At 36.5% G+C, this 24342-nt stretch overlaps 1 protein-coding gene across 2 annotated transcripts in view; it reads right to left on the bottom strand.

Moving 5' to 3' along the window:
• Positions 1 to 6262: 6262 nt before the first annotated feature.
• The window catches only part of LOC126278009 (neural cell adhesion molecule 1-B-like), a 1138606-nt gene continuing 1120526 nt past the window's right edge, over positions 6263 to 24342 (bottom strand). For both annotated transcript variants that reach the window (XM_049977712.1, XM_049977711.1), the window contains exons 7-8: positions 16240 to 16513; positions 6263 to 9833 (exon numbers count right to left, since the gene is read on the bottom strand). In XM_049977712.1, coding sequence (XP_049833669.1) covers positions 9586 to 9833; positions 16240 to 16513 — 522 coding nt within the window. In that variant the 3' untranslated portion in view covers positions 6263 to 9585. The remainder of the gene's footprint in view (positions 9834 to 16239; positions 16514 to 24342) is intronic.

The raw sequence follows: 24342 nt of genomic DNA, 5'->3' as shown, positions 1-24342 counted from the left end.
ACCTTCCGCCGACCACTGGCGACAACATCGATGTACTGTGGAGACCTCACACCCCACGTGTTGAGCAATTCGGCGGTACGTCCACCCGGCCTCCCGCATGCCCACTACACGCCCTCGCTCAAAGTCCGTCAACTGCACATACGGTTCACGTCCACGCTGTCGCGGCATGCTACCAGTGTTAAAGACTGTGATGGAGCTGTGTATGCCACGGCAAACTGGTTGATACTGTCGGCGGCGGTGCACAAGTGCTGCGCATCTAGCGCCATTCGACGGCCAACACCGCGGTTCCTGGTGTGTCCGCTGTGCCGTGCGTGTGATCATTGCTTGTACAGCCCTCTCGCAGTGTCTGGAGCAAGTATGGTGGGTCTGACACACCAGTGTCAATGTGTTCTTTTTTCCATTTCCAGGAGTGTATTTATGAAGGAAATGCTAAAATAAGTGGCGAATCTCAAAATACATTGTCATGGGGTATATTATTGAGAGAGTACTGACACAAAGCAGTCATAGGATTTCTTCCATCAGCATCAGCAACAAAATAATTATATGAGAATATACATACAGATGCCATCTCATTTATATACTAACTTTAGAAAGTTTTTGTTGTATTGCAATGAGGTTCAGTGGCTTTTCCAGAATAAAGGTCAGAACCACTCATACTAAATATATTTATTTTTGGAAAAATGGTTAGGATGTTGTTAACAAGTATACCTAGAACCCCAACAGCGGTGATTTTGTCTGCTGTATTGATTATTGTATCAAAATGTCTTACAACATGTACTGTTTCCTCTGGTTGAGATTAAATCTGTTAACAATCAGTCTCTAAACAACAATAATATACACAATAATGAAACTCTGTTAATTTACTTATGTCCATTGCTTGTCTTTACATCTCCAGGCATGTTGTCATTCATTAGCTTGTAGCAACATAGTAATCATGGCTTGTAGATCTCCGTCGCTTACTGATGCAGAATTGTTCGCTTTCTTATATGATATTCCAGATGATAAGTCTGGAGCAGAATGTGACCTAGATGCAGAAGACTTAAGAGAAGATGTGGATGAAGATTACTGTCATCCAAATGATCACTCTGGAAGCAGTGATTCAGATTATGCTGAAAATGTAGTTGTTCAGCCAGGTTAATAATAATTATGAAATGCATTATTTACATTTCAAAATTCAACTTTCATGTCAAATTCAGGATTTAGATGACAATTACTCTGAATAGACACTTACAACTTGAATTTTTCTATTGTTCTATTACAGCGGAATGGGTAGCTCTGAGGGATGAAGTAGTGAAGTAGTGAAGGCAGCAGAGGATCAAGTAGGTAAAAAGACGAGGGCTAGTAGAAATCCTTGGATAACAGAAGAAATATTGAATTTAATTGATGAAAGGAGAAAGTATAAAAATGCAGTAAATGAAGCAGGCCAAAGGGAATACAAACGTTTCAAAAATGAGATCGACAGTAAGTGCAAAATGGCTAAGCAGGGATGGCTAGCATACAAATGTAAGGATGTAGAGGCTTATCTCACTAGGGGTAAGATAGATACTGCCTACAGGAAAATTAAAGAGACCTTTAGAGAAAAGAGAGCCACTTGTATGAATATCAAAAGCTCAGACTTCAAGAAGAATATAATAATTCCAATCCCAAAGAAAGCAGGTGTTGACAGATGTGAAAATTACCAAACTATCAGTTTAATAAGTCACAGCTTCAAAATACTAACGCGAATTCCTTACAGACAAATGGAAAAACTGATAGAAGCCGACATTGGCGAAGATCAGTTTGGATTCCGCAGAAATGTTGGAACATGTGAGGCAATACTGACTCTACGATTTATCCTAGAAAATAGATTAAGGAAAGGCAAACCTACATTTCTAGAATTTGTAGACTTAGAGAAAGCTTGTGACAATGTTGAATGGAATACTCTCATTCAAATTCTAAAGGTGGCAGGGGTAAAATACAAGGAGCGAAAGGCTATTTACAATTTGTACAGAAACCAAATGGCTGTTAGAAGAGTCGAGGGGCATGAAAGGGAAGCAGTGGTTGGGAAGAGAGTGGTACAGGGTTGTAGCCTGTTCCCGGTGTTATTCAATCTGCATATTGAGCAAGCAGTAAAGGAAACAATAGAAAAATTCAGAGTAGGTATTAAAGTCCATGGAGAAGAAATAAAAACTTTGAGGTTCGCTGATGACATTGTAGTTCTGTCAGAGACTGCAAAGGACTTGGAAGAGCAGTTGTACGGAATGGACAGTGTCTTGAAAGGAGGATATAAGATGAACATCAACAAAAGGAAAACGAGGATAATGGAATATAGTTGAATTAAGTCAGGCGATGCTGAGGGAATTAGATTAGAAAATGAGACACTTAAAGTAGCAAAGGAGTTTTGCTATTTGGGGAGCAAAATAACTGTTGATTGTCGAAGTAGAGAGGATATAAAATGTAGACTGGCAATAGTAAGGAAAGCATTTCTGAAGAAGAGAAATTTGTTAACATCAAGTATAGATTTAAGTGTCAGGAAGTCGTTTCTGAAAGTATTTGTATGGAGTGTAGCCATGTATGGAAGTGAAACATAGACAATAAATAGTTTGGACAAGAACAGAATAGAAGCTTTTGAAATGTGGTGCTACAGAAGAATGCTGAAGATTAGATGGGTAGATCACATAACTAATGAGGAGGTATTGAATAGAATTGGGGAGAAGAGGAGTTTGTGGCACAACTTGAGAAGAAGAAGGGACCGGTTGCTAGGACACATTCTGAGGCATCAAGGGATCACAAATTTAGCATTGGAGGGCAGCGTGGAAGGTAAAAATCGTAGAGGGAGACCAAGAGATGAATACACTAAGCAGATTCAGAAGGATGTAGGTTGCAGTAAGTACGGGGAGATTAAGAAGCTTGCACAGGATAGAATAGCATGGAGAGCTGCATCAAATGAGCCTCATGACTAAAAACGACAACAACAACAAACATTACAGCAGCAGAAATTTATCACATAAGAGAAGATATCAGAAGGGACAGATCAACATATGCCTCCCAGGACCACAAAATATGTTGCTGGGTACTGATGGCATTACAGGGTGGACTGTAGCAGAGTTTGGAAAGACCACATCTGGGAGATTGGCAAGTCGTAACATCATGACAGAAAAATGTGTTCTATGAAATTAATTGTGGACTGTAAGTTTGGAGAAACTTGAGGCTCTTATTGCTTTATTTTGTGCTCATGGTGTTCTTGGAGACAATCGTACTAAAGTTGATGAACCCTGGTCTAAAAAGTGGGGCCCAACTATCTTCAGTGATACTGTAGGGAGAAACTGCTTTCAAGAAATTCTAAGATTTTTGTGCTTTGGCATTAGAAACTAAAGATCAGATTGTTTGAAGACAGATAAATTCGCTTTAGTATCAAAAGTTTGGAGCAAATTTATTGAAAATTCCTATTCGACTTATATTCCTGGTGAAAACCTGACTGATGATGAATAGCTTTTTCCAAGCAAAACAAGGTGTCAATTCTTATGGTACATGTCAAACAAACCAGACAAATTTGGTATAAAATTTTGGCTTCTTGTCAACATTGACTCAAGGTTCCCCTATTTAGGAAAAGACTACCACAGATCATGTTACCAGACTCATCCTGAAAGTGTAGTAATGAAGTTGATAGAGCCTTTTGGAACAATTAGATGATCAAGAAGAGGAATACTTAATGCTGTGAAGGCAATGAAGGCTAATATTTACGACTCAGAACTCTTGACTCAGATCTCCTCAAACATTCCAGTGGCACTCTTATTGTATATCAAGGCATATGAAACAAGAATGTGCTTTTGTATAGCACTTTGCATTCAGAAGTTGAACTTTAAACTGATCTGAAAAAATGTCATAAGCAATAGATTTCTACAACAATACAAAATATGCTGTTGATTTCGTGGATAAAATTGCAAGAAAATACATTATTCAAGCTGGTACTCGTAGATGGCCAGTTCATGTATTTTATAATATTCTTGACTTGGCAGCTATCAATTCATGGATCATTTTCAAGAAAGTAACAGGGATGAAGATCACTCATAAAAAGTATATCCTGAAGCTAGCAGGGGAGCTTCATATGGGGTACATGGACTTGAAAACTAACTTAGCATAAACAGAGGCTGAATCTGGAAACTCTGCGGAAGGAAATAAAATGAGGAGACAATGCCAAATGAAGAAGTGTAGGAATAAGACAAGTTACATCTGTAAAAAGTGCAAATGGCAAGTGTGTGGTTCTTGTTCAAAGGACATAACTAAGGATGTGGTATGTAGTTCCTGCCGCTAAAGATGTGTAATTCACATCAGTGAGTGCAAATAAACTGAAGAAAACATCTGGCAGTATTTTACCAATACGTTGCAGTCTGTGGATTTGGCAAACAGATTTTGTGACCATAAGTGAACTACAAAAAATATTACAGTAATTAGTTTTACAATAATGAATACACAATAAATATGTCAGATTCTTTACTACAACAATTTGCAATAAAAACTGTGTTTGTTAATTAGATAAAATGTGTGTAAAAATTCATTCTTGTTTGTAATAAATGGAAAAAAAATATTAAATTCGAGAAAAATTATTTAATTATTCGTATTTTAACTTGATAAAGATAAATTCCACTTTTGAATTGGCAGTTTTAGGTATACAATATGTTCTGGTAGTTCTAGTGTTGATGTATTATAGATGTATGTCCATGGTGTACATCTGCTGTCATTGATTGCCCTTGTAATATCAAATGGGTAATAAATAATAAATAATATGTGTCCCAATATTCTGGGACACAGAGTGAGTCCTTCACTCTGCTGCAGTGTATGCATCATTTTGAAACTCTCTGGTGAGTGAAAGCAGTATACTCAACTGTGACTCAAACCTGAAATCTTGCTTTCATTGAAAATACTGTTACCAACTGAGCAATGCAGGCATGACTCATGACCAATCTTCACAGCTTCACTTCTGTCAGTACTTTCCAAATTTCACAGAAACTCTCCTGCATGCCTTATCAAACTGACAAACTCTCCGGGAAGAAAGGGCTTTTTTCAGAATGAATTTTTCCACTTTGGAGCAGAAAATTGTGTATCAGACAAGGACTAGAACTTACTTGAAATCACGCCTTCCACAGCAAATGCTCTTACTGAATGGATTCAAGTCCCGGTGTGGCACACAGTTGTAATCTGCTATAGACTTTCATTTTGTGACCTACCATATCAACCACTGGTGCAACTATTGGCCAGGGTCGAGGATGCAAATGGATGTAGATACAGGAGCAACAAATTAAGCAAAATTAAGCATCATTGCCAATAAAACTACAATACAGGTATTTAAAAATGTTTTACAGTGGGAGAAGAAATTTTTCAGTACATATAGACAGTCTGTCATATGGCAGCTGAAATACGTTTAACATTGCCAGTGCATAGAGCACAGCAATTTTTCCCTCGAGGCTGTGAAAGTGTATTGCAGTGCAAACTTGATTGCCCCTATAACTTTGTATCAGCTATTTCTACTCACTTGTTCCATCTGGTATGGTACAGAGAGACGTAAGATTCTTGCAGGGAGTAGTTCTCCTGGGACTGACAGATCACAAGAAGGTGTCTGGATGTGACAGAGTAGTTAGAGGGAGATAATCTAGACAGTAAGTCAGGTCTTCAAAACTTAACGCTTGGTGAATGACTGTGTGATTGGACAAGGGAAATATGAAAATTCATGTATGCAGTCTCCTTCCATACATCAGACAGACAAGTGTTAAAAATGAGCATGGTTCAGACTTTATGTAAAAGATCTTCAATCAGTTGGATCTTATAGACTTGCTTTAGACATACAAGATGGCAAGTTTTTCAGAAAGTGTTGAATAAATAACATTGTTATTGGACACTTAAAGTCATTGGCATCAAGATAATGATGGAAGACTATTTTCTTTAGTTATTGTGAAGTTTAAAGCCAGTTTAATGGGGATCTTCTTCAAATATCATATTTCAAATAAATAATTCCACAAAATTGGATGTAATTTGAGAAAGTTGCAGCAAGATATTTGTTCATTATTTCATTGGTTGGCACACAATAATAATAAAAATAATTATAGGAAGTTGTGGAAAAGATTCAGGTTTTATGTTTTTATACTGATTTTGTGGCCACATGTCCAACCATTTATCATTCACATGATAAAATTAAAGAAAGTGCTTATGATTAACAACAGAGTTTACAGCATACTTGGAAAGCAATTGGTGGGGGGGTTATAATATTAGAATAATCAGTCACATGCTATTATCCAAACATATTTATTCATAAATGGACATTAAACAATAAGGCAAAGAAGGACTGCAGATTTTTACAATATTTACAGTTAAAAAATAAAGAGTTATTCTTATATATTTTACAAATTCAACAGTAATGGAATGATCATGGAAGAAATAATTCCTCAGATTTTTGTTATACTGTTTGCTACATACTTTTTAAGATTACTTAAGACAGTTATAAATACTTAGAACTTTTTGACTGAATAAAGCAATGTGTTGAAAATTGTGAGCAATTGCACAACCTGTCATCTAGGAATTTTTACACTTCCCTGTGATATAGAGAACATTAGTACATATTTCAGTTCTATGAATACCAGAATACCAGTTTATATATAACATTATATGTTCTTAAAATTAAATTTTTTGGAAGAACTGTGAACATATAAAGTTTATGAAGTCGATGAAATGCTCAAAAATGCTGTGAATATACGGCATTACTTTTAAATGCTATTGATTTACACACAAGTAAAACAGTACTGACGAAAACAGATTTCAGAAAAAAAAACACAACCTGATATAAAACTTGCTGTTTGTTATTTTCTTCAGAGAGATAACTGGCTGTATCTTTATTATTTCCAGACACAGAAAATATAAATGCTAAATGTGTTTTGTGAGAGAAGATGCTTATCTGTTTCAAAATTTACCATCTTTTCAGATTTGTGAATAAATTAATGTATTGTAATTTAGAACTTTTTTTAGTATTTACTTCATTTCTCTATGATCACAGATAGTACAATAGCATAAAGACTGTTTAATTTCTGACATCATCCTTTCTTTTTGTATTATGGAAAACAGTTGTTAACTAAACAACAAATACTGAGTGGATGCTTTTTGTCATGTAAATGCAGCAGACAGTTGACTCTGACTTGATAATAAATTAAGTATTATATTCATTTATATATAATCTATATACACCATTTAACAATAATAATAGGCAATCACTGCAACATCAATGTTATTTTTCCATAAAATGTGAGACAAACTGAAACTATCTTTTAGTGCCCTTTTGGTGTGTTAAGTGTAACACACAAGATGATATATTTGTTTTCCATATGGCATTACTCACACATAAAATTTCTGATCAGAACAAACATGGACACTGTAAACTGCAGAAATTTTAATGTACATCCATTTGCCTCTAGCTCACCTGTTGAATCAGGTATATCATTTCACTCATTTAAAATATACATCAAAGCAGATAGTATATGCAAGCATATGCACAGGAACACATTCAACATTTCTTAATATCTACATAACTTTCCCTGTGCTTATATAGTTAAACTAGTTTCACATGGTCTGACAATAGGAGATTCTCCAGTTTTGTTCATACTTATATGAGTTGAGGTTCAGTGCCTGGATGTCAGTTTCCTAAAGACGTATGGCACAATTCCAATAAAAAAAGCTCACAAAATTACCTTTCAAGATTAGAAGATTTCTGAGTGCTGTTAAATACAAAATACTTGTAATGTGTTAACGAATTCTTCAGTAGCAAAAGAAAGCACAATGCATAGTTGGATTTTAATCATGAAGCCACTATCTTCCTATTATTATCATACTTTTCTACTGCTTTACAATTTCATATTTGTTATCATATAGAAATGTTAATAAACAAATATTGAATTACAAATTTTTAATAAAGTAACATTTTTCTATTAATTACTTGTCATATCTTTTTAATTACTAATCATATGAAAATAAACTAAAATTTGATACAGATCTGCTTTCTTTTTAAATGAAATAAATGTATACAATAATAACACTGTTCATCCCTTAGAAATTAAAAAAAAGTGATATTTCTCATTTTTGTGCCAGATTTTAATTTATTATGAATGCTCACATTTTCATGCAAATGATAATTAAAAAGGAAAAAATGCTGCTTTTTATTGAAATTTATGATTCAGTATTTGTTAATTATCATTTCCCTTTGTTAATAGGTATGGAATTTTTAAGAAGTAAAAGCAAAGTTTGGGGCTACCGAGATTTGAACCAGCAATATGTTGATTACAATCTGTTTTGCAGCATATTGAGTTACAGACAAATTTGTTAATTAAGTATAAGTTTTTAGTACTTAACGCATTCTGGAATCTTCTAATCTTTAAAGGTGCCATGACTTTTTTTCAGTTTTTCTTGTGAAGTGTGTTTTAGTGCTTTAGGAAATTGATGTCTGATCTCTGATCTTCAAATCTTGTAAATATGAATTAACTCTGGGAGTGCCACAGTGTAAGTTCCCTTTGGGAGTATGAATCAGATTATAAATAAATTCAGAGACTTAACTTATTAAAAGAATGGAAAATATTCCCCCTAGCTCAGAGAACTATTTCTGCTTCTCTGGATACAACAAGGTAAGTTTCATAATATAAGAAAACTGAAATGTTACAGACATTTACAGTGAATAATAATGTATATCTTGTCTAATCACAGCACAAATACTTAAAGATATCATCAATCAAAACTTCAGAATCAAAAACTAAATTTTATAGACAAATAAAATGTATTTGAATGTCTAATTTAAATATGAGTTTACTTACAAGCAGTACCTTTGGTAAATAATTTCTTCTTTAATTAATTTTTACAGACAAAATTTTATGGTACAAAATAAATGAAGAAGTGTTAGTCCCTCTCATTTAATTTTTTTTCAAATAACATCATAAATTTCTTTCTTCAACAAATTATTTGCATTTGGCACATGTTAAACTGTAGCTAAAGCAAGACACAAGATGAAATGAAGTGCATTTCCGCTTTCATCTTTATAGCGAGCTGATGTCAATAAAATAATTGAGTACAGAACCTCAATCAAGGGCACAACTTGCAAAATTAAAGAAAAAAATTTAAAAATGAAGTCACACTAGGAGAAAAATGTGTGATTTTTTCCCATAAGAGTGTAAATCTATGAAAAATTCTTGATTTTAGTGCAGTCTTTTATTTGCTGCAGTGGTCAGTGTTATACCATAACTTCACAATTTTAATTTTCATTTTAGAACTATCCAACATCACAATTTTAGCTGCCTTTTTAAAGTAAATAAGAGAAAGAGATAGATCATTATTTAAATCCTAAGGAAATTAAAATATAGAGCTGAGTTTTTTACTAGTGAAACCAATTACAGCTACAAAAACTGAAACACTGCCATCATTGAGTTTCAGGAGTTAATCATCAAATATTATTCAACAGTGAAACTCTGCAGTACAGAAACATCTTTATCTTTACCAGCTTACTTCCCTATTTCAACATTATAGTGCCACACTCGAATTTTTTTCTCACATATCACATATGAACACCTGGAGGAATGTTCACAGCTGAATACAAATGTTCATAAATATGCCAACTCTGGAAAGAAAGTGACAAAGCACCAGGAGATATGAGGAGATGTGCACTAAATGCATACTTCGTGCAGAACTTGATGAAAGCAGAGTTTTTCTGGAGACTGTTGTTACAGAATGCTCTTTGGTGTAGTCGCTCAGACCTGCTTCATTTCTGGCAGCCAACCTTACAGTATACTTTGTATCCTGCATTAGTCCCTCTATTTTGTATGGTGGAGCTAAGAACAAAAAGTGATTTAGAAGATGTTCAAATAAATATCAATTCAGAAAAAAAAGTTAATACTTAACAACTAAGGCATTTAATTTGGTTGTTTTGTGTCTAAAATATTTATTTTTGCAGTGAGTACATATTTAATGTTGGCTTTGACTTATGACACAGGATATATCATCCAGTTTTCTATTATTCTGTGGATAACAATGTCTCACAGAATGAACTGTCGCTAATCGCCAGTATTCAGATCATTGCATGTCATTTTGGCAGGATCCATTTATTATTCTGTAAGTAATTAATTTGCTTGGAGTTTTGGGATTCCACTGCTTAGTGATGCAGTACTGGAACACTGGGTAGTATTATTTTTACATTTGTGTGCACTCTCAACATTCTGATTATGTTTTAACATGAATATTTATGTCACACTCCGTGGCACTCAGTACTGTTGCCCGGTGTCATCATGGCAGATAGAACTAATGTTGATATAGTAACTAAGCTAGAAAGTAGAATTTTTGAATTTTTGTGCTAGTTTATTGCTACTGATAACTTATCAAATACTGCTGAAGACTACTATCACAAACAATGCTACATGTAATCTAACGGATTGCTCTATATCATGCATTCCAAATTATAATTTCACAATATATTACTAAAAACACAGTGATTCTGCAATAATGGTAATTTCTGCCTATCAATTTTGTCTTTTCTTTTAGTAACAATAATCAAACTGAATACTTAGCATGCTGCAGTGGCAACTGATGCAGTGTCAGCCCACTGCCCCTCATTGTTTGATACAAAGAGAAAATTACACCTAAAATCACTAGTCTAGAAACACATAGGTTTATGAAGTGATTTTGTGTGTGTGTGTGTGTGTGTGTGTGTGTGTGTGTGTGTGTGTTTGTGTTACAACTGATGCTCGCCCATAATAATCTATAAAACTGTAGAACTATGGAGTATTTCCATGTGTTCTTTGATAACAATTGTTTTAGTTAACATTATTTCATTGCAAAAAGTCCAATACCCAAAGTGACAAATATTATAGTCAAGCTAACAACAAAAATAGTTTGTTAAGCAACCAGGTGTTGTAAATGCATAGTGAGTCAGCATAAAGGTCACATGAAACTTAATTACATCAGTTGAGAAGGGGGTAAGCAAAAAGTACTTTCTTCAAACATCATTACACCAAAGTTGGTCTGAGGAACAAAGCATTGTGACATCCCAGAATTTACATTGGTCCATGAGACTCAATTTACACAGGAAATCCTGCACGATTATCATAACTCTCACATATAGTCAGATGATAACCCATGTGTAACACTTACATGAAACCATCACAGACAATTTTCAGTAAACATTTGGATCTGTAGTGTGAGCAACTACTTACTTGGGCCCTACTTGTTGCCTCCTTGATTCAGGTGGCCAGTTTACAGACAGCTTTTACAAGAGCACTCGCTAAAATTATTGGATTTGGTATCCCATTGTATCAGAAGGAGAGTGCAATTACAGAATGATGTCACTGTGACAGACCTTGAAAAACCAGTATGTGCAGTGTAAACTTCTACTTTAAGTCCTGTGTACTCAGAGGATGAATTAGTTGTGAGAATTCTTGCAGTGGCTGCACACGTACAGAACACACAGCACACTTTCCATCAAACACAGGACACCCAACTTTGTTGACCCAAGCTGTGCAATGAAGTTAATGGTGCTCATTTTCAACTTTTATTGTAACATTTGTAAGAACAATAAAGGACTGAAGTACATTTAACATTATTTTATTCTCAGTCACATCCGGTGACCTCCTCAAAGCTTCTAACACACTCAAAATGTACTTTTGACACCAGATTGCTTAATGAAACATCATATCTGCCAGTATGGGCATTAAATTTTTGAACGCTCTTATGCCTGGTTTACCTGTTACTCATATTTGTATGTATCAAATTGAGCAGGGACTCCAATCCTATGGCTGTGGACATCCATGACCATTTTATGTTTGCTACCATTGTACACCACAATTAATAGAAGGTTTTGAATAGTATAGTAAGTAAAGTTCAGCCACAGGTATGCATCATTGAAGAATGTACACACAGAGTTTTATCATGCTGGCTACAAGTAATAGTGCAATCGTATTGACTAGCCTTGTTTCAAGACACAATGGCAAAAACGTGGTAATTTACTGTTACTACACTGTTCCTCCATATTATTCAGGTAAGAAAGCAGTATTGTTAGGCAAGTTATATGTGCTTCTCAGAATAATAGTGAAGTGTGAATTGTATTGCTCCTTTTCCATTCATGTACCTAATTAAACAGGAAAGGAAAGGAATGGAGCACAATGAAAAGCAAATGGATGAGAGAAATAGAAAATGGGATCTTCTGGTTTTCAAAGAAGGAATTCCTTTATTGCTTGATTTTTTTCTGTAGAAAAGTATGGGTGGGGCAAATAAAAGTGGCCCAGATGAGTGGATATGATTGGATGTGAATTTGTGGCAGCAATGACACAGGAGGAATAGACCTACAGTTACTTCCAACAGGATGAAGCAGTTTCTCCTGCCCATAGGGCTGACCAAACCTTGGAGCACATTTACATAACCTTCATTCCTGACAGATTTGCTAGCAGAGGTCAGTCTGATCATGCTCCTAGCTGACCACTCAGTGCACCTCATTTGTTAGTGGGTGATTAATTTGTGTGGGGAACTCTCAACATTGCAACAAGTGTCTTAGTCTTCAAGAACTGCAGCAGAACATTTCAGATGAGACTGCAACAATTCCAGCAATCCGGCTTCAGTTCGCCCTCAGCAATTTGCTGACCAGGGTGCCAAGAGATGAATGGTGGTCACTTTCAACATCTGCTGTTGCCAGGTTAGTACTGTATTTCCTTTTCTGTGCTGTATTTCTTTGTTGCCTGGAACTCTGTTTTCTGGGCCACTTCTATTTGCCACACCCCTTATATTTGCTAAAGCTGCAAAAGTAATTTTTGTGATAGCTAGTAACAAATCAAAACATGTAAAAAGACATGGCATGAGGACAGTATAAATCATGAAACTTCAGGGCATATCTGTGTCAACTCGTATCTGCTTGAACGCTTACTACTCTTGCCTAGGTATATTAGTAAGAGTCTTAAGTGATGGTATTATGTCTTTATTAAGAATAAAAATGTGTTGCACTAGTTAATATGTAAGAGATTATGTAGCACAGGTGTATAACCAGTATGTAATAAAAGAAACAACTTTACTTAAAACATGATCTAGAATCAATAATGGTGTCTGCAGATTGTCCTTCAAACAGTACAGTGGAAATCCATTATCATGGTCTCCTTAGTTGTCATTTGTTTGTTTCAGGAGATCAGGGCAGACCATTCTGAGTTCGAGACTTGCAGCGGCTGATGCCATACCCATTTCCTGGCCAGCTTGGCCAACCAGTCAGTTCATTAATTCCCAAAAATTCCTACAAGACCAAAGTTCCAAATGAAAAGGTGTGGCTGTCCAGCTTGATGGAGGTGAAACAAGATTCCGTACAGCCGTAACCAGTGAATGAGGAGAGTAGCACTGATCTATAGCCTGAAGGCTGCTAAGGGAGACACTACAGATTAGGAGACTCTTGCAGTGCAAGAATGAATATGGCTAAGGGCTAGTTTGATGGACATCAATTCAGCAGTGAAGTCAATGCGGCCATTTCTCAGAGAGTGGAGTTCCCTGCACCGTGCATGTGTGTGTCCAAAGCCTGTTCATATGTTAACTGTTGAGCTATTGGCTTATACCACTTCTAAACCTAGATGCCTGTCAAGGCTAGCCAAGAATAGATTTTGGATCTCTTCCTAGCTACAGAAACCAGAGAAAGATGAGGTACGTCCGGGTGGGGGATGGTGACCGATCTCTCTGACAGGTGGGGAGCCAATGCTCTTGGAGTGAGTGCTGTGGGAGTAACAGAAGAGCCAGCAACCATCTGGGGGCAGGCATTAGTGCTGGCTCTGAGGTGTACCAGAGGAAAGCAGCACTGACACAGAAAGCGATGATGTAGTGGTGGTAATGTAAGACTGTGCCATTTGTATGGGGTTCAGATGCTCATAATTTTTCTGGGCTCTTGATGTGTGAGGTTGTCCAAGGTCTAATACACCTGAATTTCCTTCTCATGCTTAAAAACAGAGCAATCTGGAGAGTAGGGAGAAAGGAGCTCACCACAGTTTACATAGAGGGAGGGAGGGATATAGAGAATGTTTATGTGCAATGTATGTTCACAATCTCTGCAGACAGGGGTAGCTGTGCAATGAGAAAACTTATGTCTGAACTTCATACACTTGAAGCATCTCACAAGAGGAGAAACATAGGGTTCCACATCACACTGATAGATTCACACTTTGACCTTCTCATGCAATGTATGAGTATCACCCTCAAAAGCCAAGATGAAGGCCGTGGTAGCAACTTTGTTTTCTCTTGGTCCCCTATGGACACAATGGATGAAGTGCACACCCCATCACTCCAAGTTGGCATGCAGTGCATCGTCAAATTGTAAACGAAAATCATGGTAAAGATGATGCCCTGGACTGTATTGAGACTCTTGTGGGGAGTGACAGTCACAGGAATATCACACAACTTTTCACAAGAGAGCAGCACCTGTGAATGTCACAGATGACGTTGTAATCAGGAGGGAATTGCTTAATTGCTCTTCATCTTAGAGACGGCTGCAGCTTCCCTATATTTGTCTTCAATGTGTCAGACAAAAACGGATGGCTTTGTGGCCAATTGAGTGTTTCCATCAGTCCTGGTATGGGCCAGGCATTAGGTGAAGTGCTTTGCTCCTTGTCATCTAGTCTTCTGTTTCTCCCACAGTATGGCCATGGAAGGGAAAGTGTTGGGATTATGTTTGGTTGCATCATAAAAGGACTTTCCATTCAAAGAGGACATGAGACCACCATTGGGAGAAAGTTTAAGTTGCTTCATGTACGAACTATCTGCCATGGTACCACCAACTACCAACTCCAAGTGGGGGCTCTCCCCATGGGTGTCACCCATCCTCAGCAATGGTTACCTGTCCAGTAATCCATTGCTGGGAGTCCCCATGCCCAGTAATGGGCACATAATTGATGGGGGTACATGCAGAGTGTGCAGCGCACGCACCAACATTGCGATCCCTGTGTGGCCAGGGGACTATATATATGCAGGTACTTGCTGACTCCACCCCTCCTCCCTACCATCATGGGGTGGCTACCATGGTGGGTTTTGGGCATACTACGACAACACAAAGCAAGGGTGCTGGAGTAGAAGGGCACAGAGGTGGAGCATACATCACAGTGGGCGACCTTCCTGTATGACACGCATGTCTGTAAAATTTGGAAAAGATGGCAGGCCAAACCCCTAAGGGGTCCCTTTAATTGTTAATGGAAGGTGAAGATAGCACTGGGAGTGAAAATGGAAATCAAGACCAAAATGATGAACCAAGTCTAAGCAGCATCTGCTGCAAAAGGACCACCTGACAGAAAGTCAGAGGAAGTAAGAGATAGTCGAAGTGTAGGTTTTCAGCACAGAAGAGGAAGTAGTACTGCAAAGGCTGGTGCCCCATGGTAGTGAAGCATGTGCTCTGGGAGGGCTTGAGGAATGGGAAAATTCACTGGATACTTAATGATAGTAATAAGCAAATGGGCAGCTACAAAATATGTTTTGCTGAGAAAGTTCAGAAGATCACAATTTGCATGTATTTCTGATTTTGTAAAATGTTTATGGCATTTTTTTATGTTGACACTATTCTCTGTGTCTGCAATCAGTCATGTATGGTAAGAAGTAAGAAAGACATTGTTGAGATTTCATTGATGACTATTGAGCAATTAAATCCTCATTGTGGATAATTAATAATAATAATTATAAAATAATCGAACATTGGAAAATCCAGGATGGAATGTAACAATAACAGAGAAGAAACGTTGCTACTCACCATATAGCAGAAATGCTGAGTCACGAAAGGCACAATAAAAAGATTCACACACTCATAGCTTTCGCCCATTAAGGCCTTTGTCAGCAGTAGACACACACACACACACACACACACACACACACACACACACACACACACACACACACACATATGCAACTTGCACACACGTCTGCGGTCTCAGAGAGCTGAAAAGACACAGTGTAGTTTCAGCTCTCTGAGACTGCAGACGTATGTGAAAGTTGCACTTGCACGAGTGTGTGTATGTGTGTCTACTGCTGACAAAGGCCTTAATTGCCAAAAGCTATGAGTTTGTCAATCTTTTTATTGTGCCTGTCGCGACTCAGCATCTCCGCTATATGGTGAGTAGCAACTTTCCTTCTCTGGTACAATTATAAAAAAAGACATTTTATCCAAAGGCAAAGTCCTAAACAATAACAGATATAATTGGAGTTTATCTCATTTGTTAAGAAAGAATACAAGTTGATGATTACCTTCCAATTCCACAACATTAGCATTATTCCAGTTTGCCAAAGCTCCTTGCTGCACTGGAATGTACTCAACACGGTATGAAAGTATCTTCAAATCCCCAGCGTCTGGTGCAGTAATATCCAATACAATGGTATCATCAGTATGTTCCTTAATACTAAATGTTGGAACTTCTGGCTTATTTCCTTGCTTTAGGCGAATTTTTTGTTCCCGGCTACCAAAATTATTTGTAGCAATGCATTTGTATTCACCAAAGGAACTTGCATTGTGTATCACCAACTGCAAAGGAAAGAAATAAAAATTGGTAAGTTTTTGTGGATTATGTCTGTGAAAATTACACACTTGTATAAAAAGTAGGTTATTTCTCATAAGTCATTCCATACTTCTCTACATCATAAACAATCATTTCAAACACAAATCTGTGCCCATGATCTTCTCCCTCCTTCATCACCACCACCATCCAGATCCAGATGGAAAATTATTAGATGTAATAGTGTAACTTTATGTCTGTACAAAGGAGTGAGAAACTTTGCTTAAAGGTCTGTACTGTAAGAATGATTCAAATCTCTCTACAACATCACCTCAACATTACGACACTACATCAACTTATAGGTAGTTGGTACTACTATTCACATATTCTTATTTTAATCTTACATCCATTTGGACTCAAAACTTAAGTGGATTAACAATATTAACACTGTGTGTAGATAATTCAATAATGGCCTGTATCTTAGCCAGTTGTCTAAATAATGCCCACCCACAATTTGAAAACTATGTATTATGTGACAGTCTGTATAGAAATATGGGGATTTGCTGCAGATGTACACCTTAACAGAGTACTGCTGCCATAAGAAAGAAGGTTAAGGATTATACGTCAAATGGGCTGTAAAGATTCTTGCTTTGAAGTTTTCATTCAGCAGAGATACTTCAGCATCTAATCCTTGTACGTTAAATTAATTACACTTTTTTGTTTCCTAGAAAGCTGTGATTAAATCTAGTAATATGCATGACCACAACACCAAGTCCAAACATAACTACCTTAGATATATGATTAAATAAAAATGATACACCAGAGCCCATACATTAGTGGCCCCACATGAGTGCAATAATCATCCATAGGCCCTGAAAACTAATAGCAAGACAGCCACCCCCCCCCCCCCCCCAAAAAAAAAAAGAGGAAGGTGTCTGTATACACTTAATGAATTCTGAAGCAGTAACATTAAGAGCACACTGATTTATTTCATCACAGTGCACAAGTGAGATAGATGTAAGGTGTTTCAAGTGTTCTCTCTCTCTCTCTCTCTCTCTCTCTCTCTCTCTCTCTCTCTCTCTCTCTCTCTCTCTCTCTCTCTCTAATCAACAAAACCATTTTATAAAACATGGAGTTTATGCGTGGTGTGTTGTAAACTAATGATTTTTGTTGTACTAAATACGTGTAAACAAGATAATGTATGTTGATAAACATTGTTTGATTGTTGTAATTACTAGCCATAACGTATATGTATTTGGTGTTAGCAAAAGCCATAATCATGATGACTAAATGCAAAAAAGTTAAATAAATAAATAAATTTATGTGTAATGAGTCAAGTTATGTATCATCAGGAAGAGGCTGGCTGCTTCTGTAAAGTATACTGACAGCACTTAAATCTTGTGGTAAACAATTTACTTTATTAATCACTGAAATTGTTTATAGACTGCTCCTTTTTTATTTACAAATGAGAATATTATTTATATTGGTGGAGAAACAGCTACTTTGAGAGTAGCAGTACTCTTCCCCTTACATTACTTGATTACTGTTTTCATCCACTACTGTGTACTGAGCATTTTCACTGGTTTGAGGAGTCACTGTCAGCTGTCTGTACAGTGCTAAAGTTAATACCTGTTTAATATGAATGTAAGTGGTAACTGTAATTTACATCTTGAAGTCCATATATTCTGATAATCAATAGATGGAGTGGTTGAAAAGGTACTCCTTTATTTTTTTAAATCTGGAAATTTCCAATTTCCTGCTTGATGTCTGCAAGCAATTTGTTCTATATTATTTTCAGCTGAATATAAAATTTCATCCTAAACCCTATATGAGGACAACAGTCACTTTACTTCTAATACTGTGGTTGTGACTTTCACATTTCATTATAAATTTGCTTTTATAATTAACCCACAAACATCATTAAGGAATAAATGTAGTGGTCCCCATACCTAGAATCTCTAAAAGATGTAAGATGTTGGGTAATAAGACATTCCATGTCAAGTGATCAGCACTGAAAGATATTCCCAGTTTGACTACCTTATGTACTTATTAAATGTGTACAGAACATCTGTAACTTAGTGTAAAAAGTCATTTTCAAAAGTGCCACTTTCTGTGGAACTGGAAGCACACAATAAAACCTTAAGGTTTAGCAAACCATTGTTCCTTACCTAATAGAGATAGGATTCTGAAACTTGCTATCATGACACAATTTTTTGTCCACAACCCAGGAATAACACAAATGAAGGTCAGAAAACAAATATCCATGACACAATCACCCTTCAAACTTGTTGAAAAATTCTGTTGCAACTTATGTTACCCATATTTTAACAAGGATTACACAGCAAATTTGTGAGTGAATTGTCTCCATATTAGAAATTAGTGAATTACAAACTTTCCTAGAAATGTATTTGATATGCTGTCAGATTCTAAAGTTACCAAAATGTTATATAAATCAAATATTGCTTATATTTGATGCCAGGTATCTTAAAATTTACTGTTCACACTGTTGAAAAGAGTAATTTAAGCCTATCAATATAAGGTGTACCAGATGTACCAGATTTTGCCTATATATGACAGAATATATAGGGTGTATCATAATCAATGACATAGCTGTATATAGTTGAAAGTACACAATACTAGAAGCAAAAACGTCTCAGTAAACATAGGGTCAAAACTGCATACCTTAAGAGCTACGAGCAATTTTTCATCTTCGATACTGTGAAATAAATCTCTTCTACTGCAAGCTCTTTGCTTTCCATAATTTGGCAATTGTTAGGACCAAAAGAAGAAAAAAAAGTTCAGTAAACATGTGCTCTAAAATGCATTCCTCAAGAGCTATGAGCACTTGTTCATCTTTGCTACTTTGAAATACATCTCTTCTAATGACCAAGTGCTCCTAGCTTTTAAAATATATGTTTTTGTGCACATGTTTGCTGAACATTTTTTTCTTATTTTGGTCCATACTACCACTTTCTAAAATATGGAAAGCAAGGAACTTGCAGTAGAAGAGATTTGTTTCACTTCATCGAAGATGAAAAAAATTGCTCGTAGCTCTTAAGGTATGCAGTTTTGACCCTTTGTTTACTGAGACATTACTGCTTCTAGTATCATGCACTTTCAACTGTATGTGTTTACACCATTAATTATGATACACCCTGCATTTTGAAATAGCTGGATTTGGTAAGGAAAATTCTGCTGGAGTGTACATACTTGAGAAAGGAGAGAACTCACCAAATAGTAGAAACATTGAGTTGTCAACAGGCACATTATAAAGAATGAAAACTTACTAACTTTTTGAAGCACTAAAAAAAATGAAAACTTGCTAACATTTTAAATCTTAACTGAAACCTCTGTTTTCATTTTTTTGTTATTTTAGTTACTGTGCGAAAAATTTGATTACGTTTGTAAATTAATGTACACAAGCAACACACTAACCAAGCTGGAGTTCAGTAACATCTTCATACACTAAGGGCAGGGCAGGGGGAAGGTGCAGCAGGGGGGGGGGGGGGGGGCGGGGGGAGGAATCCACCATGAAGTAATTATCCAAATGGAACTGAAATCAGTAGATATGGTGTATATATACAGACAAACAAGTGATTAGAGTTTCAGAAATATTGGACAACTTATTCAAGAGAAAGAACTCCACAAATGGAGCAAGTAAATAATGCAGTGGTTTACCTCGGGCCCTTATGCAAACAGTTATTCAGCTTGACACTGATGAACAGAGTTGTTGGATGTCCCCCTGAGGGGTATAAAGCCAAACTATGACCAATTGGTGCAGTAGATCATCAAAATCCTGAGATTGTTGGAGGGTCATGCCCATAATGCTCCAAAAATTCTCAGTTGGGGAGAGATCCAGTGAAATTGCTGGCCAAGGTACCATTTGGCAAGCCCAGAGAAGTAGTAGAAACTTTTTCTGTGTGCGAGTGGGCATTATGTTATGGAACTGTAAGCCCAGGTAGGATTACCATGAAGGGCAACAAAACAGGGTGTACAGTCTCATCAATGTATCACTGTGCTACAAGGATGCTGCATTTGACAACCAAAGGAGTCCTGCTGTGAAAAGAAATGGCACACCAGACCATAACTCCTCCTTGTACCGTATGCCTGGCAACAGTGAGGTTGGTCTCCCACCTGTGTTGGGGCATCTCCAGACGCACCTTCAGCCTGGAATCTCATTGATTGGAGTAGAGTTGTCTTCAGTTATGAGTCCTGCTTCAAACTGAGCCCCGATGACCAGTGAAGATGGATCTGGAGATGGTGGAATACCTACCTGACTGTCACCAATCATACAGCGTGACAAATAGGAGTGATGTTCTGGAGTGCAATTTCTTTTAATAGCAGGACCCCTATAGTTTTCATCCATAGCACAATAGTATGCTAATGATATTCTTTGCCCCTTTTGTTGTCTTTATGGCAAGCCCTGCTGGGCTTACATTTTAGCAACATAATGCCCACTCACACGTAGTGAGAGTCTCTGCTGCCTGTTTCTGCTGAGAGTTTCTTCATGCCTGATAAACCGTGCCTTGGGCAGGGAGGTTGCCAGGTCTCTCCCCTACTGAGAACATTTGAAACATTTTTGGCAGGGCCCTCCAAACAGATGTATTTGTTTGGTGCTTTAGCATGCCAGTAAACTTGGTCACATAGTATACTTCACGCTGTTAATGAAAATCAAAGCCAATTACAGGAGATGCTAGTGATCCCTTGTACCCAAAACTGTAAATCCGTTTTTGAATAGTGTTTTCTGAGGAAAGTTTGCTTTTTTAATTAATTGTTTTGTGGCAAAACGGAATTCAGTACCACATAAATATTCTCTTTGATACTCAGATAAATAACTCACTATTAAAATCTTGCATATTTACTGGACAGTACAGGCTAGTGTGTGCAACTAAATGCTTAACTGTACTTCCAAATCTATCACATGGGGATTTGTATGGCTAGTTTGAAAAAATTCCATTCTGCTTCAACATTAAAACCCCTGTCTCAAAAAAATTGAGACAGTTCTTAAAATGTTTGCACGGGGCAGCAGAACCATCATCAAAATATTGAATATCCTTCTTCCACGTTAGTGAATTTAAGTAACTTGACCAGTTCATCCAAAGAGACATGCGCTGCAACTGTATCATGTCATATGCAATCACTGATTCATTAGGTAATCACTGATTCATTACATATGTAGTAAATGACAAATGGGTGCAATGTTACACTGAAATGTGCAGCTGTAAAACTATTTGACAGTCTACCCTTTGAAATAAAATGTCTTACATATTCAAATAAATATATCTTTATTTCCTATGTATTCAAGAATGACTATCTGGACAACCAACTCACCCAACTTGAAATCTTCTTTAGTTATTTGGAAAGCTTACTTTCATTCTTAGCATGTCCTGATGGTTAGAAAGGTAGAAAACAAATTTACTAGTTCTTCAATAAATTCTACCAGTTTAAGTTATGTAGTTTCAGGTTCATGCCAGCCAGTATGAATAAATTGCTTAAATGGAAAGATATACTATTTTCAGTTCAAAAGCATCACCCAGATTATTTTCAGAGCTTATGATCCTGGACATCCTTCACAGTGATGAACCATATAATATTTTGATTCCAAACTACAGATGATTTTGTGAAGCCAAATCTTATAATCCTCTTTACCTGGTTTGTGTGTCAACGTTAGTTTTAAATTCTGTTGTATTGTGTACACACAAACAGTGTGTGAATGTTGTGCAGATAGCACTGTCAGTAATGTACATAGTTGTAAAATGGGAAGTGTCAGTTTTAAGATATGTGAGATACAGCTGGTATTTTTGGCAGCTTGAGGATGATTTATAGGAAAGTTCATAATTTACTAATTTTCTCATAGATGGACAATGCACTGACAAATGGTCATGTTTCCAGTATCTTTTACTTACCATCTATTTCTTGTTAAAATAGGGGGGAAATTTATTACATACAAATTTTTCAGTAAGTTTGAAGAGAGATTGCGGCAGGAGAATTGCTTTCTAATTTTCATTTATGTCATCCATGTGCCTTCTATGTAAAAAATTGTGTCAAAACAAGTTGCACAATCCCTATTCTGTTGACTTCAGAAGAACTGGCAACAAAATGTCAGAGTATGAAATACTCCCAAAAAACAGTGGACCTCACATAGGTACATAAATATGTTAAAAAACCAAAACTGATAGCTTTGAGAGTTTTGGGGATAATTTACATATACATTTATATCCCTAGACTTATGGGATAGTTGGTATCTTTCAATAACCATGTAAGCTGAATTCGCATAAGTTGGTGTCCAACTATGTGTAAATACATAAAAATTATGCTTATTTAGGATCAGAGACTAGAGAAAACAATGTAATTTAGAAGTAAAATGTTAAATGAAATGGTCAAAAACACAATACATTATACTGCAGTACAATATTAGGCATTGCAACAATCCAAAACAGAGTTATTGTGATGTAAAAGGCTTCTTAAAATCCAACAATTTTGTCTGACAAATCAAATTTTTTCTTCTCGTGCAAAATTTCCTCAGAGCATATTAATAATTTCTTTATTCCCTGTTTTGTATTTGGTTGGAGTATATTTTTTCTAAAATTTGTAACCTTTTTCCAATTGCACTGAGACATGGCAACTGTCATTTGATATTTGAATTGAAATGGGCCTAAAGAATCAGGTTGTTCAATATTTTGCTCATGTTCACACATTTGTATAAGCTTGTGGACTGTCAGTTCCTGACTGTGTGAATGCAGTAGTTCTTGATCATTATCACCATCCACCTCTAAATTTAACTGCCTGGCAAGACTGATCACTTCTTCAGTCACAATATCAGTTTGATCAGGATCTGGTACTAATTTTTCCTGGGTTTAAGTGGCGGAGGAAAGAAAAATGGACACAGTTTTTTCCAGATGCCATTTAAATATTGCTGTCAAATGTCATTCCAAGATTGTCCAGTTATTCTTATGGCATATAAAACATTGAATTGCCTCCAAAAATCTTTAACAGAGAGCTTGTCAGGTCTCATAGCTTCTTAATTTTAGTTTAGATATAAATGATTCATTTGGTCATGGTAACGGATGGTTTACCGTAGCCATTGTTCGTGGTGGTACAGGAGTACCAAATGTTCCTGGACTTGAAAGTTTTGTTGACAGAGACATTATTGCTTTTTGCACTTACCATATTTCTGAATTGGCTAATAAGGATTTTGGTAAATCAGCATATGTTTCTCCTTCTGATCATCTCTGTAGTAAGCTTTAAATATTTTTAATGACTTCCTGGTCCATCAGCTGAAGGAAGCTGGTTGTATTTGGTGGAAAATATACAACTTTCACTTGTGGGTCAAATTAGAGTAAGAGCAGGATGACCTGGTGTGTTTGCTGATTAATGGTATCACTTCATATTGGATTTGGTTTAGTTGGCAGTAATGTTTCACTTCAGATATGAAGGAATGACCAAACAAGTCCTCAAAAAGGGAAGCTGTCACCCAAGCTCTATCATTCAACTTCCAAATCATGGACTTACATGCATTTTTTTAAACTATTAGATTTTCTGAGCAATAAACTAAGAGAGATTCTAATTTATGATCACCAGCTGCAGTTGACTTCAGTGGCTTTAAAACCTGTGAAGGTTTTATCTTTATCAGTAATAAAATTTCTTTTAGGCATATTCTTCTAACACAGATCAGTTTCACTCATGTTCAATATACTTAAGTTGGTATGGGCACCTCCTCCAGAGTTTCCCTGGACAGTGGAATTCAGTCTTTTCGTTAATGCTTGCCGCCTCTCTGATTTCTGTGATGCTATTTACAACAACTTTCGAATTGGCTAAACCAAGCACTATTAGCTTTAAACATTTCATCTTTGGCCAC

The sequence above is a fragment of the Schistocerca gregaria genome, chromosome 6 (assembly GCF_023897955.1).
Source record: "Schistocerca gregaria isolate iqSchGreg1 chromosome 6, iqSchGreg1.2, whole genome shotgun sequence".
Classification (NCBI taxonomy): domain Eukaryota; kingdom Metazoa; phylum Arthropoda; class Insecta; order Orthoptera; family Acrididae; genus Schistocerca; species Schistocerca gregaria.
This window is presented reverse-complemented; position numbering and strand designations above follow the sequence as displayed.